Source organism: Lampetra planeri, chromosome 7, assembly GCF_965212315.1.
Source record: "Lampetra planeri chromosome 7, kcLamPlan1.2.h2, whole genome shotgun sequence".
Lineage (NCBI taxonomy): Eukaryota > Metazoa > Chordata > Hyperoartia > Petromyzontiformes > Petromyzontidae > Lampetra > Lampetra planeri.
The window spans coordinates 9,655,304-9,668,882 of record NC_136113.1 but is presented as its reverse complement, the minus strand read 5'-3'; the positions used below and the strand labels follow the sequence as shown (position 1 = coordinate 9,668,882).

The window sequence follows — 13,579 nt, the reverse complement described above, 5'->3', positions numbered from 1 at the left end:
GGCCAGGCAGCAATGTCCGCTTCCAAGAGAGATTCGGGAGGCACCTAGACCTCTAGTAGAAGCACGGCATGTGTGTCGTGCGCTGCTCAATCCTGAGATCAGATTAGTAAAAAGCTGCTGAATGGCAGAAGTTTAGTTGTCGATGCATCCAACTGCCTTGAAACAACAAGAAAAACTGATGAGGAAAAACTTGTGCACGATTCTGCTTCATTGCCCGAAGCAGTTTCGACAGCCCTAAAGGGTGAGGGAGTGTCTTTTGCACAAAGCCAAGTAGAGCAGGCTCAACATTTTTTGACGAGAAATCTTCCCTCTTCCTCCTCGTCGCCTTGACGGAGCCCCGCTAGAGTTTGAGAGCCGCCTCTCGGCGCGCCGGCTTGACATCGCTCTGTGCAAGCCCAGTCGGGATAAAGCCTGGAGTCGGCTGGAGAGCCGTGCCAGGGGGAGAGCAATAACAGCCCTGTCGGAGTTGCCAGGGCATCAGGCACAGGAGGGCTCCTCCACCGGGGTCATCGGGGCCATGGGGTTGAGCGTACTGAGCGAGCGGAAGGCGAAGACGGACGGGTCGCAGATGTATCGCGGACCAGTGCTCACGCTCTGTGGGGAAGAGAGGGAAATTACACATCATGCCGGGAAATATCAAGGTGTCTGCGCACTGGGGAAAATCCCCCTTCACAGGCAATTTTACATGGAATGACATTTTGTGAAATTGCAAAACAACACAAACGTTCTACAGTCACAAAAGACAACGCATTTGCAAATAAACGTAATTTATCGTGCTAATTGTACATGACGGTTGATTGAATTTGTGTGCATTACAATTCGTGGGGTTTTGATGAAATCTAAATGTCGTGTTCTCAAGGAAACCACAGACTATTCAATGACATGGAATTTAATTTTACGTGGTTGTTTTTTTTTTAGGAAACAACATTGCACTTTTCTTTTGCAAAAGTTCCAACTCTTCATGAAAATTTTAGAAAATAAAGATTTGAATGAATAATTAATTAAGAAACTGGCTTTAATTGGTGATGGATTGAAAAGTTTGTTGATGAAACACAGTGAATTGACAAACAATGCTACAAAATGTGTATAAATAAAGTGATAGCTAATCATCCCCCAGCGAATCATCCTATTGCTAAACATGCGAGAGACCATCTTTTTATATTTGTGTTTTCAGGAGTAAATGGCGATGAGTATTTGGGCCCACAAATGCATGGACTTAGGATGGAAATTGTAGGCTTGTCGGGCTGAGTTTTAATCTTAGTTATGTAGAGAAGGGCATTGTTGTCACATTGTACAGATATTCTACATGCATCCATTGTGTTGCCTCACCAATATCCGCCAACATGCAAGCAGTCTGTTCTTAACGTTTATATGGCCGTAACAAGCTCACAAACCTAACTTCAAAAGTAAACACACATTGTTGTACTTTTTTTGACATTACGCACAAAGTATCAATTACTTTTGCTTTGCCCTCATATTACTCAGCAATTCCGATGCGCATAAATTCTATTGGCATGTTGGTACACAACATTGTCAGCAGCCTAAATGTTTTTATCCTTGAGATAATCACAACATAAATACATGGTGACATCTCCCCATTAGTACTGTGCAAGTGTACAGCCACTGATAAAAAGGTTGAATCAATCGCTGTCCCCTTTGCATTATATTGGCCAATAGAAAACACGTTACAACAGATGCAATGACAGGCTACTGCGCCAGTCAGAATGTTAGAGGACTACGCGTGCACCAGAGTATTGCAAGCTATTGCTTGCACAATGAAGACTACCACAGTTGCAACACTGTGAAGGTTTTCGCAGTTGTTTGTGTGTGGCTCTCTCTGATGTTTTCCAGGTTGTGCCGCATGTTGTTCGGCATGATGTCTGACGTTTCATGCAATGTGGTGGGAGCTTCTTTCAGGAACCCTTCAGTTCAAGGATTATTCCGTAACTGAAGAAGCGCCCAGCACGTGAAGCGATTAAACGTTGGGCATCACGTCTCCAAGCGCGTGCAGCGAGAAGCATCGGATGTCGTGCCGAATAACAACACGCGGTACGACCCGAAACCACGTCTGAGAGCTGTGCCATATTTTTTTTATCTACAGTGGGGGGGAAGGGAGGGAGTGCGCACTAACATTCACGATGTGCACTGCAAGCCATTAAGAGATCCACGATACAGATACCCATGACAGATGGCAAACCCAACAGTCAACGCTTTCGAAAGCAGCAATGTCAAAGTCCTAGTTTAAGCTCATTATGCAATTATTTGCCCTACACAGAACGGTGCTTGTAATGCCACAATCAACAACACACATAACTCAAGAGGGAAAGAATGCCAGGGCGTTGTCTGGCAAAGCAAAATGGAAGAGTAAGGCAGACCAAACATGTACGTTGAAAGACGATGACATTTTCAAAAGGAAAAAAAAACAAGCTAGTCTTGTAGTGGCCTTGAAAATAAATTGTGATAGCTGAATCCAGAGTGAAGGCTGATGAGATATTGTTCTTGTTATCACTCATGCTGAAGTGAAAGAGGAGCTAACGTTGGATGAAGATGATGATGACGACGATGACGATTATCCTTGCATTTAGAACCAATCTCTATTTTGCCATAGACTTTAGAAACTGTAGAAAAAAAGGACGATTATTTTTGTAAGTAAATTATAAGTGCTGTTTTATAATGTTCAAATTAGTGACATAAGGTAGTATTAAAATAAATCTAACATTGTATTTATTTTGATTTATCACGGTTGATTGAACAGTACATATTTATTCAGATTCCATTATTTTAAAGTAATTCATAAAAACAATGCATTAACTTTGCTTTATTAATGTTTCATTTATTTATATTACCTTCGCGTCAACAAAGTCAAATGGGTAGTGCGTTATAATACAGTGCCAACGGTGCATGCAAGCTGTCCACTCTATTTCAAGACACCTTTCAATAAACACTTGAAAGCCACGATGTCATAAACAAATCATGCAAATCGAGAAAAAGTTATGATATTAATTCTGCTTATTCTCTCTTGTAAAGCTGTGATAACTCTCCACCCCAAAGACTGCAGGAAATTATTGGTGCACTCGGTGGCAACTGGGAAACAGGCCCGGGTGTCTTCATCGCTGCTCGAACACAAATTGAGTGTGCTTGCCATTGGCCTCAATGTAAGATGCCATTAATGCACTGGCAGCTCTTGGCACTGAGCAAGCAGATATGCACAGCCACCCCGCAGCTGTGCCGTGGCATGTACATTGCTTTGTGGTTCCAGTATTAATTTGAGAAAATAAAAGATATAAAAAGCTGTTAAGTACATCATTCTTTCGAGAGATTTATGAAACTAGTCCTGCACAAAGAGAGCCCGATCACTACAGCTTTATTTCGCATCGGTGCATTCAAGTTCAGCGCAGCTGGTAAGTTCATTGTGCGCACACAGCACGCACTGTACTTGGAACACTGCACTGGGAGTAAATCATGATGAATACACGCTTGTTCCGTGTGATTCTCGGGATGAGAAGGAGTTAATTCGCTTTGCAGGCACACATTGCTGGCAGCGAATATTCAACGACAAGATTGGCAGTTGAGAAAGCAGGAGTATGGGTGCGACCTTTGCAGTTGTGTTGCTTCTGCGTGGCTCCATGCTGTGAGGCCGTTAGAAGCCTGCCTATCACCCTGAAAGTTGGTCTGAATAGCCTGCAGAGAGTTCAAGATATTAACAATGAAAAGCCTGGGCCCTTTAAAGTGATTGCTTTCTATTTTCAGTGCTAACCAAGGATAAAAAAAACATGCCACATGCTGCTCTAAATTCCAAGCAAGTGCTGAATAGTTATAGCTAAACCTTTTCTAAGAATGACAGAATGTTGAGAGAACAAAGAGTAATCTAAAGTTGGGCTTTGTTTACTTTAAATTGCTCTGAGAGACTAAATGCCTGGCAGGTCGTGTATGAACACAAGTATATTTCCCACATACGACAGCTGCAGCCAATCTTTAACGTACATGAAAGTTTATACTACTCAAAAATAGCCGTGTCTGTTGAACAGCACTACGAAAACACGTGGAAAACATATGTCACAGCTTTGCATTCACAGGTGTGGCGGACACTGGCATAAACAGAAAAGCATCAACGGGGGCTCCCAAATGCGTTGTTGCGCATGCCAAAGAAACACAGAGCTTTCCTCTGCGAGGGCACAGGCAGAACATTAAACAGAACCCAACGGTAAATGCCCTGAGAAGGAACTGGTGTTTCACATGCCTCGGCCACATGGCATCACAACTCCCAATTGTTTGCCGGCCAAAACATATATCTTCACTCAGCTGCCTCAAAGGAGAAAGTCAGCAGTACAAGTAAATGCAGCCAACATGCCATTTTGTCATTTGTTTTCCTTCTGAAAGCAACTTCCAAGCACAAATAAGCCTGAAGGTCAGTTTAACTTGCAGGTCAATGGCTTCATTTATACATGTTCATATTTTGAATTGAATAATTTTGGTCAAAAATATTTTCGGGCAGACTGCGTCTTGCCCAGATGGTATGAAAATTATACAGAGCCATAGGCAAGGCAAGCAGAGCCCTTTACAACATCATGTGGCTCCCAGTGGAACTACACGCTACCCTTTCCCAGAGATTGCTTTTCACGTCCCTGCCACACAAGACACCACCACATGTGAGCGTCTGAGAATACCTACATAATTCACATGCTCAAAATTCGTTCACTGTAAGCGGATTTTTGCCTTCAAGAAATTCAATCTCATCAAGTTGTGCGTAATGTGCACGTGCGATTGTGTGATGATGTGATACTGTGCAGTATTGCGAATGGACGATTATGATGAGGCAATGCTGCGATTCCACATGCTTGGAATTACACTGAAGAAACAGGAAGAGGTACACAAGAATCAAAGAACATACACAATTAGCTCAAGCATATCGACTGTTAATAGAAGAAGGCTTGGACAGAACACGTTGCTAAACGGGATGATGGCCAGTGGTTGAGACTAACAATGGAGTGGCAGCAAAGGCAGAAACATATATATACTACATACCCAAGCGACGAAATGGAGCGATAAAACCAGAGCATTGTGCGACCACGAGGGATGACAACGGCTTAGAGAAGTGTTCATCCAGCAGTGGACAGATCATGGCTGATGATTGTGAATGTGTAAATGAAAATGAAATACAATGCAGCCCAGATATACGCACAGTATGTTCAACGTGAAACCGCTTTAATACACAAAACATGTATCTGTAATATCTAAGCATAAAATTACTACCAAAAAAACATGGTACTGCTCGCAAATAAAATCCAACAAAATTGAAAGAGCCAATTAATTGTTTGTAAAATTGAAGAAAGAAAAAAAAGAGGTGAATAGGAAAATAAACCCGAGGGCACAAACGTGAGCAAGCGGAAACCAAACAAATTCATCTTTAAAGAAACATATTCACAAAGCATGGCTGCACTGTATCTGCAACTGCTGATGTTCTCAGAATGACAGGTTTATAATGATGACTACCTGTACCGTGATTCCCTGGGCACTGCTTGACAACTCATAACATTACAATTCACCACCGCACTCCACACTCAACAGCTCATGGAAAAAAAATGCTAACAATTTCAAACAACTATTTTTTGGGGAGAAGGAAAACAATATTGGGTTTCTTTGAAGCCAGGACAGTGTGTCATCAAGTGTTAATTATACCTTGATACTCAATGCTGTGATACAATGACTGCTTCTAAAGCAGTGCAGCATAGATGAAGCTGTTGTTGTGTGTGTTTTTTTTCTGTAAAAACGTGAGATATAACAAAATTATATGGACATGAAGTAAGGGTCAGCTAAGGTACCCTCGAGAGGGGCTTCTCTCAAGCCCCCTGTAGTGGAGGTCATTCTGCCGGCAGTGGTGTGAGAGAGCAATTGCACGGCTGCACCTTTACCGTACACAAAACACATTGATGTAGTGTGGTGTATTGACTCATGATGTACAAATAACTGGTATAAAACGAGGTAATATTTCTGTATTTTACCAGCAGTGCTTGACCAACGGACTTTTTTTTAAGGTACGCTGAAGCATAAACGCAAAGTGAGTGCATTTAACATGACTAATTACATTAAGAATCTGCGCTAAAGTATAACAACGCAAACTTTAAATAAAGAGTGCACCGCATTTGAAGTTTAAAGTGGGGGGAAATGTCATCATAACAGGATAATGCCCTACAGAGCAGCAAAAACGGCTTTAAATAAAAAATAATAATCGCGTTCACAGTTTTGAATTGATAAACCATCTGAGAGTGCGCGACAACAAAGCCCAGTGATTACGGGGCGCCGTGCTGCGACAGACGGCTCAGCTCAGCAGAAAAGCAGACAAGCGGACGGAAGAGGCGATTAGAAAAGCCGCCCCTTCAATCTGCCCCAGGACTCCACAGCCAGGGGCAGACATGACCCCTACCCCGTTTGACCCCCCGCCATCCTCCCAACTTACAACAACACACTCTCCGCGAGCCTTGGTGCTGGAGCGCCCTGCACCGTTCCTTACAAACAACTCCCACACACCATTGGAACCTCATTTGCCAGTAAAAAATATGATAATTGTTTTTTTACCCTTCTATCTGGCAACAAAACTGACACCTTTTTTTTTACAAGGAGTCATGTTTGCATAGACCACAATACCTGCAGTCATGATGCAAACAAAAAACATAACTCTGATAATGTATGCACTGTTCTTGAAGTTGATTGGTCCACACCCGAGACAGCTTTCCTTAGAGCCTAGTCTCACATGGGTTGGACCAGATGATGCCAAAAGGCGCACAACTCAAAGACAATGCACCATCAGAGTATGAGAGCTCGGGGTAAGCCTTTACACCATTGGAACCTCATTTGCCAGTAAAAAATATGATAATTGGATTTTTACCCTTCTATCTGGCAACAAAACTGACTCCCACACAGTGCCGCCGCCAGCCTTCTCTCCTTTGGCACGCCTAATCCAAGAGCATCTTCACTCACCGACTATCCCCACTGCCACACTATACCCCATGTATCCATGAAAGAGAAACCACAAAAACTCAACGCATTTGTCAATAACACTGCCTTGAAAGGTAGATACATCCATATATAAATAGGTGACATTTCAGGCAATGGACCCCTTCTTCAAAGCAAATCTAGAGGCTAGAGAGATAGAGTAAAAGTGGGAGACTGTATAATGTGTACATCGTACACAATATGTAGCCCTACTAAATATTACACTGCAACGTGTTTCCAGATGAAGTATTAAATTGGCATATTAATTGTTACCCGTTAGTACACGTTGGGCATTCAGACAAACACTTCAAAACATCTAAACACCTGTAATGTGTATGCAAAAAGCTATTTGCATTAAGAGTAAAAATGTTTAAAGTTTCTGGCACATCATGGGACCTCCTTTGCCAGTGTCAAAATTTAAGAATCGGTTTTCCCTATTCGTATAGTTGCTGGCACATTGCACTGGATAGTCCAATCATATATCCATAGCACACACATGCACATGGGTTTTGAAATCTCCTCTCAAATCTCAAAGGCTTCACTGCACTGAACACCGTCCACACGTCCCCATATACAAACACACCCGGGTAAGCAGCAGTCCAAGTCAAGGAGGTAAATCCGTTGTTGGTGTTTTCTACCAGTGCGGATGCATAACAAGATAAAAGCAAAGGGTCACTCGCACATTTTTAATGAGTAGAAGATGATTGTGACGAATGACAAAGTGGCATTTGAATCGACAGTTCTTCTGAACGCATTTTTACCACACTTCGAGAAGGACGTCCTTGGAAACTGTTTGCCAGAGAGTCGCAAGTGTATACATAGCTGTGAGCTACCACAACCATTGATAACACTGCCAAGCCGCCCTATCAGATGCCACAGGGAACAGGCTGACGATGCCTGCGAAAAGGTTCAGCTGTTTCGCATTAGAAGCATAACATAAATTTATACTGCTGTTCAGAAGCTCATGTTCTGGAAATCACCATAAAAGGGCAAACAGTCGTTAACAAATACAGCACTGTAATGCATAACAGATGAATTCAGGATGAGGGGGGGGCAGACATTCACAGGGAAAAAATCTGAACGGAACCTCGATCAGACATAACGCAGTAGCTACTGAAATATCACACTTTTGATCCATTGTGCAATTGAAGCACATGTCAAGATGAATATGGTCAAAGAACCTGCCATGATAATAAAAAATACCCCAACTGATATAGCATGGCCACTGAGCGACAAGCTTCTCCTCCGGCTTCACAATCGGCATGCTTATTCAGTCGTGTATATGGAGACAGACACCACTCGAGAGAGCTGTGGGGTGGTCAGGAGATGGTAATGCCGAGTGTCCCCCCCCCCTCCCTAAAACAAGTGGTGGGTATTCTCCAGGTCTTTCAGTTTACTCCTACATGCCAAACACGAATGAATGGTTTTGGCCAAATATACAAATGGGTAGGTTGGAGATAACAGAAACACATATTTTCAACCAAGCTGGAAATAACTTAATATTCCAAAACAAACAAATCAGACCATCTTCTTGGTTCTTTCGGTAAAGTTACGTAGAAGTAAAATAATAAAATAATAAAAATAAAACATAATAAAATAGACCTGTTCTCCACCTGAAGACGGCTGCTTGCGTTGTGGCCGAAACGTCGTGAGAATTATTTTATTATGTTTTATTTTTATGATTTTATTATTTTCCTTCTACGTGACTTTACCGAAAGAACCAAGAAGATGAATCCCTGCAGTTACGAAAGCTTTAAATCGAAAAACAAATCAGAGTTGTAGTATATCGGAGATACGTATAATGGCCTTAAATGCAAGTCACATTTCACATCAGTGTCAGACATCAGCACGCCAGGCCTGCAAAAACAGTGCCCTCATTTAATCAGCTTCATACAAAGCAAAATGTGTTCCACCAAAGGGTTAACTAACAGTAAGGCTCTCCTCTATCCACCCACCTTCATACAAACACCAACAATGCAATAGTAATGGGGCACAGTGTGGGTGTGCTTGATTTATTTGATGGTTATTACATGAGAGACAAAAAGAGATGAAAGCACAGCTCTTTGAGGCTATGCTCTGTGTACAACTAGGCCGAGGTTTGCTCAAGACACTTGAACCCTTAACTCAGAAGTGAGTTGTGTCGTCTATTTTCATGCGAAAATCAGCACTGCATGTGACCCCATGTCACGACTGCCCGAGAGATGCACATATTAATATGAACGCAAATAGACAAACGTAAACACACAGCAGGGTAAAACTTGCAGTTGGGGTAACAATTCACCCACGCCACCACCCGCCAACTCACCAGCGGTTTAATACATTGTCACGATTTATGGTCAACGTGAACGCATTACAGACAAAACGTAAGTTCAAAAAAAGATCGATTATTTCCCGATTCGCCGGTTATATCGTGAGATAAAAAAAAACATATATTGATCAATTAATACACGCATCGTTACATCCTAAGCATAAAGGATGTTTTCTGGCCATCTTTGGAACTTATGCTCAAAGGCTTGTAACTATATCCACAAAGCAATCAACTATTAATAAATGTACAAGTACATTTAGAAACGACCAGATTTTTTTTTATTGAAGCAATCTGAATAGTAGTAGCCCAGTTGTGCGCTTGCTCAGGATCGTACAATAAAATTATAGCACAATTTGAATTTATATAGCATCTAAATGCGACCACATCTCAAGACGCTGTGCAGCAACAGTGGGCATATTTATTTTATAGGGAGGCAGTCAGTCATAGGTTGAGGGTTAAAAATGGAAGGCCTTGAGGTACGCGTTAAACATTTTAAAATTGTGGCACGACGGTACGGGCGCAGTGTATGGCAATACACCACATGGCCGGCATTTCATGAGTCTGGTGCCAATTACTCTAGTGTGGGAAGATTCATGCAGCAGGCAAACACATAAACCATAAGGCTGTTCCATTTGATGTCGAGGCTGCTTTTTTTTTAGAATCACATCCGCGATAAAATGAAGGATAAATATTCATCGAAAGGTATCAGATTATTGATACACATGCACAAAATGTTATCATCTTACAGTGATAACCACAGCATCCAAAAAAGGCAGATCAGCAATAGATGTATACAGCACTTGACCTGAATACGATACAGTAACTGCTGAATTTCATGCCCACATGACCAGACTGGGATGAAAAAAAATAGAGCATTTGGGACAAGTATTAAAGTAACAAGCATAAAAAAACAAGATCAGTACAAATTGTAAGGTTTTCTCTGCCTGGCTTTGTTTGAACTCGTAAGTCTGTAAGCACACATGTAATGTGAAGTTATCATTTTACCACCGCTAGCCAAGTCCACTGACATTGCCTAAGAAAAATTGTATGCCCAGTCAAGAGCCTGTATAAAGTATCTGTTCGGCAACAAAACAATGGGAATGGTATAAGTGCGTCCAATACGGAATATAGTTTAAAACTGTCCGGTAAGAAATGTAAAGTCACGTAGATAGCTTTAAGTCAAGATTTAACCGCCTCCACGGGGAGGGTTTCCACACAACTGATCATTATTTTAATGCGGCTGGCTCACACGAAATTGATTTCTCTAAGACGAAGGTACTTTGCAAACCCGCTGGCTATCAACAAATATTCTTTTATGAAGCCATCCATATATACAGACATAGACACAATTTCAACCGAGAAGATGGGTACAAACTCAGCAATCACTGGAAGGACGCTATCAACCAGTTCAAGTCATAACTGGCTGTAATGTGTCCATTTTAGACCTGGCAGCTCTTTAATTGGTGGAAACCCACCACCAGGACCATCGCTGCCCACTACGACCATCACCACTCGCACTAGCCCTTGATTTGTGGAAAACCACCACCAACGCTGACCATCGCCCATCACTTACATTAACATTAGCTGCCCCGCCCATGCTGCTGACACTTGGGCTACGCCCATTTTAAACCTTTATAAACAGTTAGCCTTTAGAGGCTAACCCCCTTTTCCTGATGACGACCGCTTGTGTTGCAATCGAAACGTCATAGTTTTTTGTTATTTTCTTTGACTCTATCTACGTGACTTTACCGAAAGACCCAAAGAACATGATATCCTGCAGTCACGAAAGCTTTAAGTCAAGATTTAAATGTATAACGCTTTTGGCCTGCACTATTCGTTAATGCTAAAACAACAGTATTAATCATCACACCCACATTTTTTGAAAAGCTAAATGGCAAGATAATGATGGTGCCGTATTTCAATACGAATGGCAACTAGTTCATGTTCTAGCATGCAGTAAATTGTGTCTCAAAGCACAGAAATACACAGGCTAGCACCAGCCAACAGGGGAAACTGAGAGCTCTGTATACACACACACACAAATACACTGTGTAAGTTAAATTAAATCAAGATGTGTATTAAGAATGACAAATGTTGCTCTTAAAATGCCACATGTGTAAGTTGTGGGAAAATTCTAGTCACGTAGAAAGTAAAGGGTTCGTGATGACAAAAAGCATTATTAAGTTACTGAGAAATGTCAAAAGAAACTGCCAGGGAACGGGATTACATGCCAATGTTTTGTTTTTAAAGACTTCCAAGAGAGGCATTTTTTCCACATTACTATTTAGCTGGTTAATATAATGGGGCCAACTAAGTTCTGTATGAGCAGTCCAGATTGCAGATTATGCACTCTCTAGCACTTCATAACTTGTAAAAAAATAATTTTGACTTAAAACTTTCGTGAATGCAGGAATTCATATTCTTGGTTCTTTCGGTAAAATCACGTGTATAGAAAATAAAAATAATACAATTTAAAAATAAAAATGCATTGAAAATAGTAATAAAAATACCCTAGCAATTACACATTCAAGCACAACGCATGTAATGGTGACGTCATGCCACCACAGAGAGAGGAATGCGGTCAGCTATCACTCTTTTAATAATCCTCTCTGTTAAATACCACAACTATTCATTATCTTTCATTGATTTTGTTTTTCAGGGGTGGCTAAAACAAATCTATTTTTATGAACAGCTAAATACAATACATCCACTTAACAAGCAGAGAGCACTGCATGGCTATGGCCAAAACATTTCCAAAATGAAATGAATATTAAGTACGTAATCATAATTATGATTTACAATCCTGTCAGTCCACTGCTGGATAAAGGCCTCCCCATGCGGTGTCAGTCGTCAGGACTATTTGACGATACTTCACCATGCTGGTCAGTGGCTGCGTTCTTGAAGTGGACGGAAAGAAGGCAGGACTGATAATGATATCACTTCGCCACTGATGTCAGCCGTGACTGTCAATTGAAATCAGTTCGTCACATTCACGAGGCAGTGCACAAACCACTGTGGACGCACTCCTTTGCCATGCTGTACATAGTTACCATAAAAGTAAAACTACAACATGTATATTGCCACACATTAAATACAGAAGCATCGGAGTGGAGACGGGTTAAACGTAAACACATTCCCGCACTATGTCTCACTGAACGTGGTGATATCGGTGTCCACTCAGGTCCAATGAAGAACAAAATAGGCAGAGTTTTGCTCTTGTTTACCACTGGTGGGCTGATAAGGTGCCCATACCAGAAAAAGCTGGGATTGCATGCAACAATTCAATATTTATTTTAACATCTGCAGTATGACACTCAATGGCCTACAGCTGTAAGTGTAACAACCACTCCAGCACATTTTGATTACCCTCTTTACTTATTAATATATTATTTTGAAAATTGATGGAGCTATGCCGCTAAATCACTGTTGTGCTAATCCCACAGCTCGGGTTTAACAACGAACCCAGTGTAACATAAAGCAAATGTGTCAATTTAACACAGATGCCTAATAAACATATTCTAATAAGCTGGCATTGCATCCTCATTGCCAGAGAAGATAATACACACAAACAAATCACACATTTTTATTTTGAACATATTTATGCTGCATAGAACCACAAGATTAAATGGTGTTATCAGGGGATCAATTTCTCACCATGGGCAGTTTTTTTGTTATGAAAAGACGGTGGTTATTCCCATTTTCCAATGTTCCAATTTGATGTGAATGTAAAGTAATTTTACAGTTGTGAATACATAAAAAATGTAATGTATTTACATACTACAAGATATTACACTCTAAAGAGAAGGGAAATGCAGTGATATAAAAGCCATGGTTAAATTGTAACAGGTGACAAAGACTGTTTCATTACTGTGTGCATAATAGCAGCTCGAAAATTGCATCCTTGGAATTTCAATTCCTTTGAGGCCACGAACCACGCCAAATGGTCCCTCTGTATTCTATCAAATAATCCCAGTCATGCTTATATGACTAAATTCCAATAGTTGTATTCATGCACCACAAGCATCACACGAGGCACTGTTTGCCTCACTGCAATATACCATAGTATTTGCTTTACAAATACAGCAGGTACACCAGTCGGGATACTGTCATCGTGTCGTGTTACCCCACACTGGACTTGCAATCCAGAAATCGTCGGTTTGATCTCCCAGTGTAACAGTCAAAACAATGGGCAGGTTTCTTAAATTTATGGTGGCGAGATGTTAACTACCTCACCTGGTATGGTATACAGAAGGTCGTGGGTTCAATTCTGACCCTGAC

At 41.3% G+C, this 13,579-nt stretch overlaps 1 protein-coding gene across 1 annotated transcript in view; it reads right to left on the bottom strand.

The window, feature by feature from the left end:
* Window positions 1-356: 356 nt before the first annotated feature.
* The window catches only part of LOC144719920 (uncharacterized), a 106,953-nt gene continuing 93,730 nt past the window's right edge, over window positions 357-13,579 (bottom strand). Inside the window, exon 6 of the mRNA XM_078596251.1 lies at window positions 357-594. Within this exon, the coding sequence (XP_078452377.1) occupies window positions 478-594 (117 nt within the window). The 3' untranslated portion in view covers window positions 357-477. The remainder of the gene's footprint in view (window positions 595-13,579) is intronic.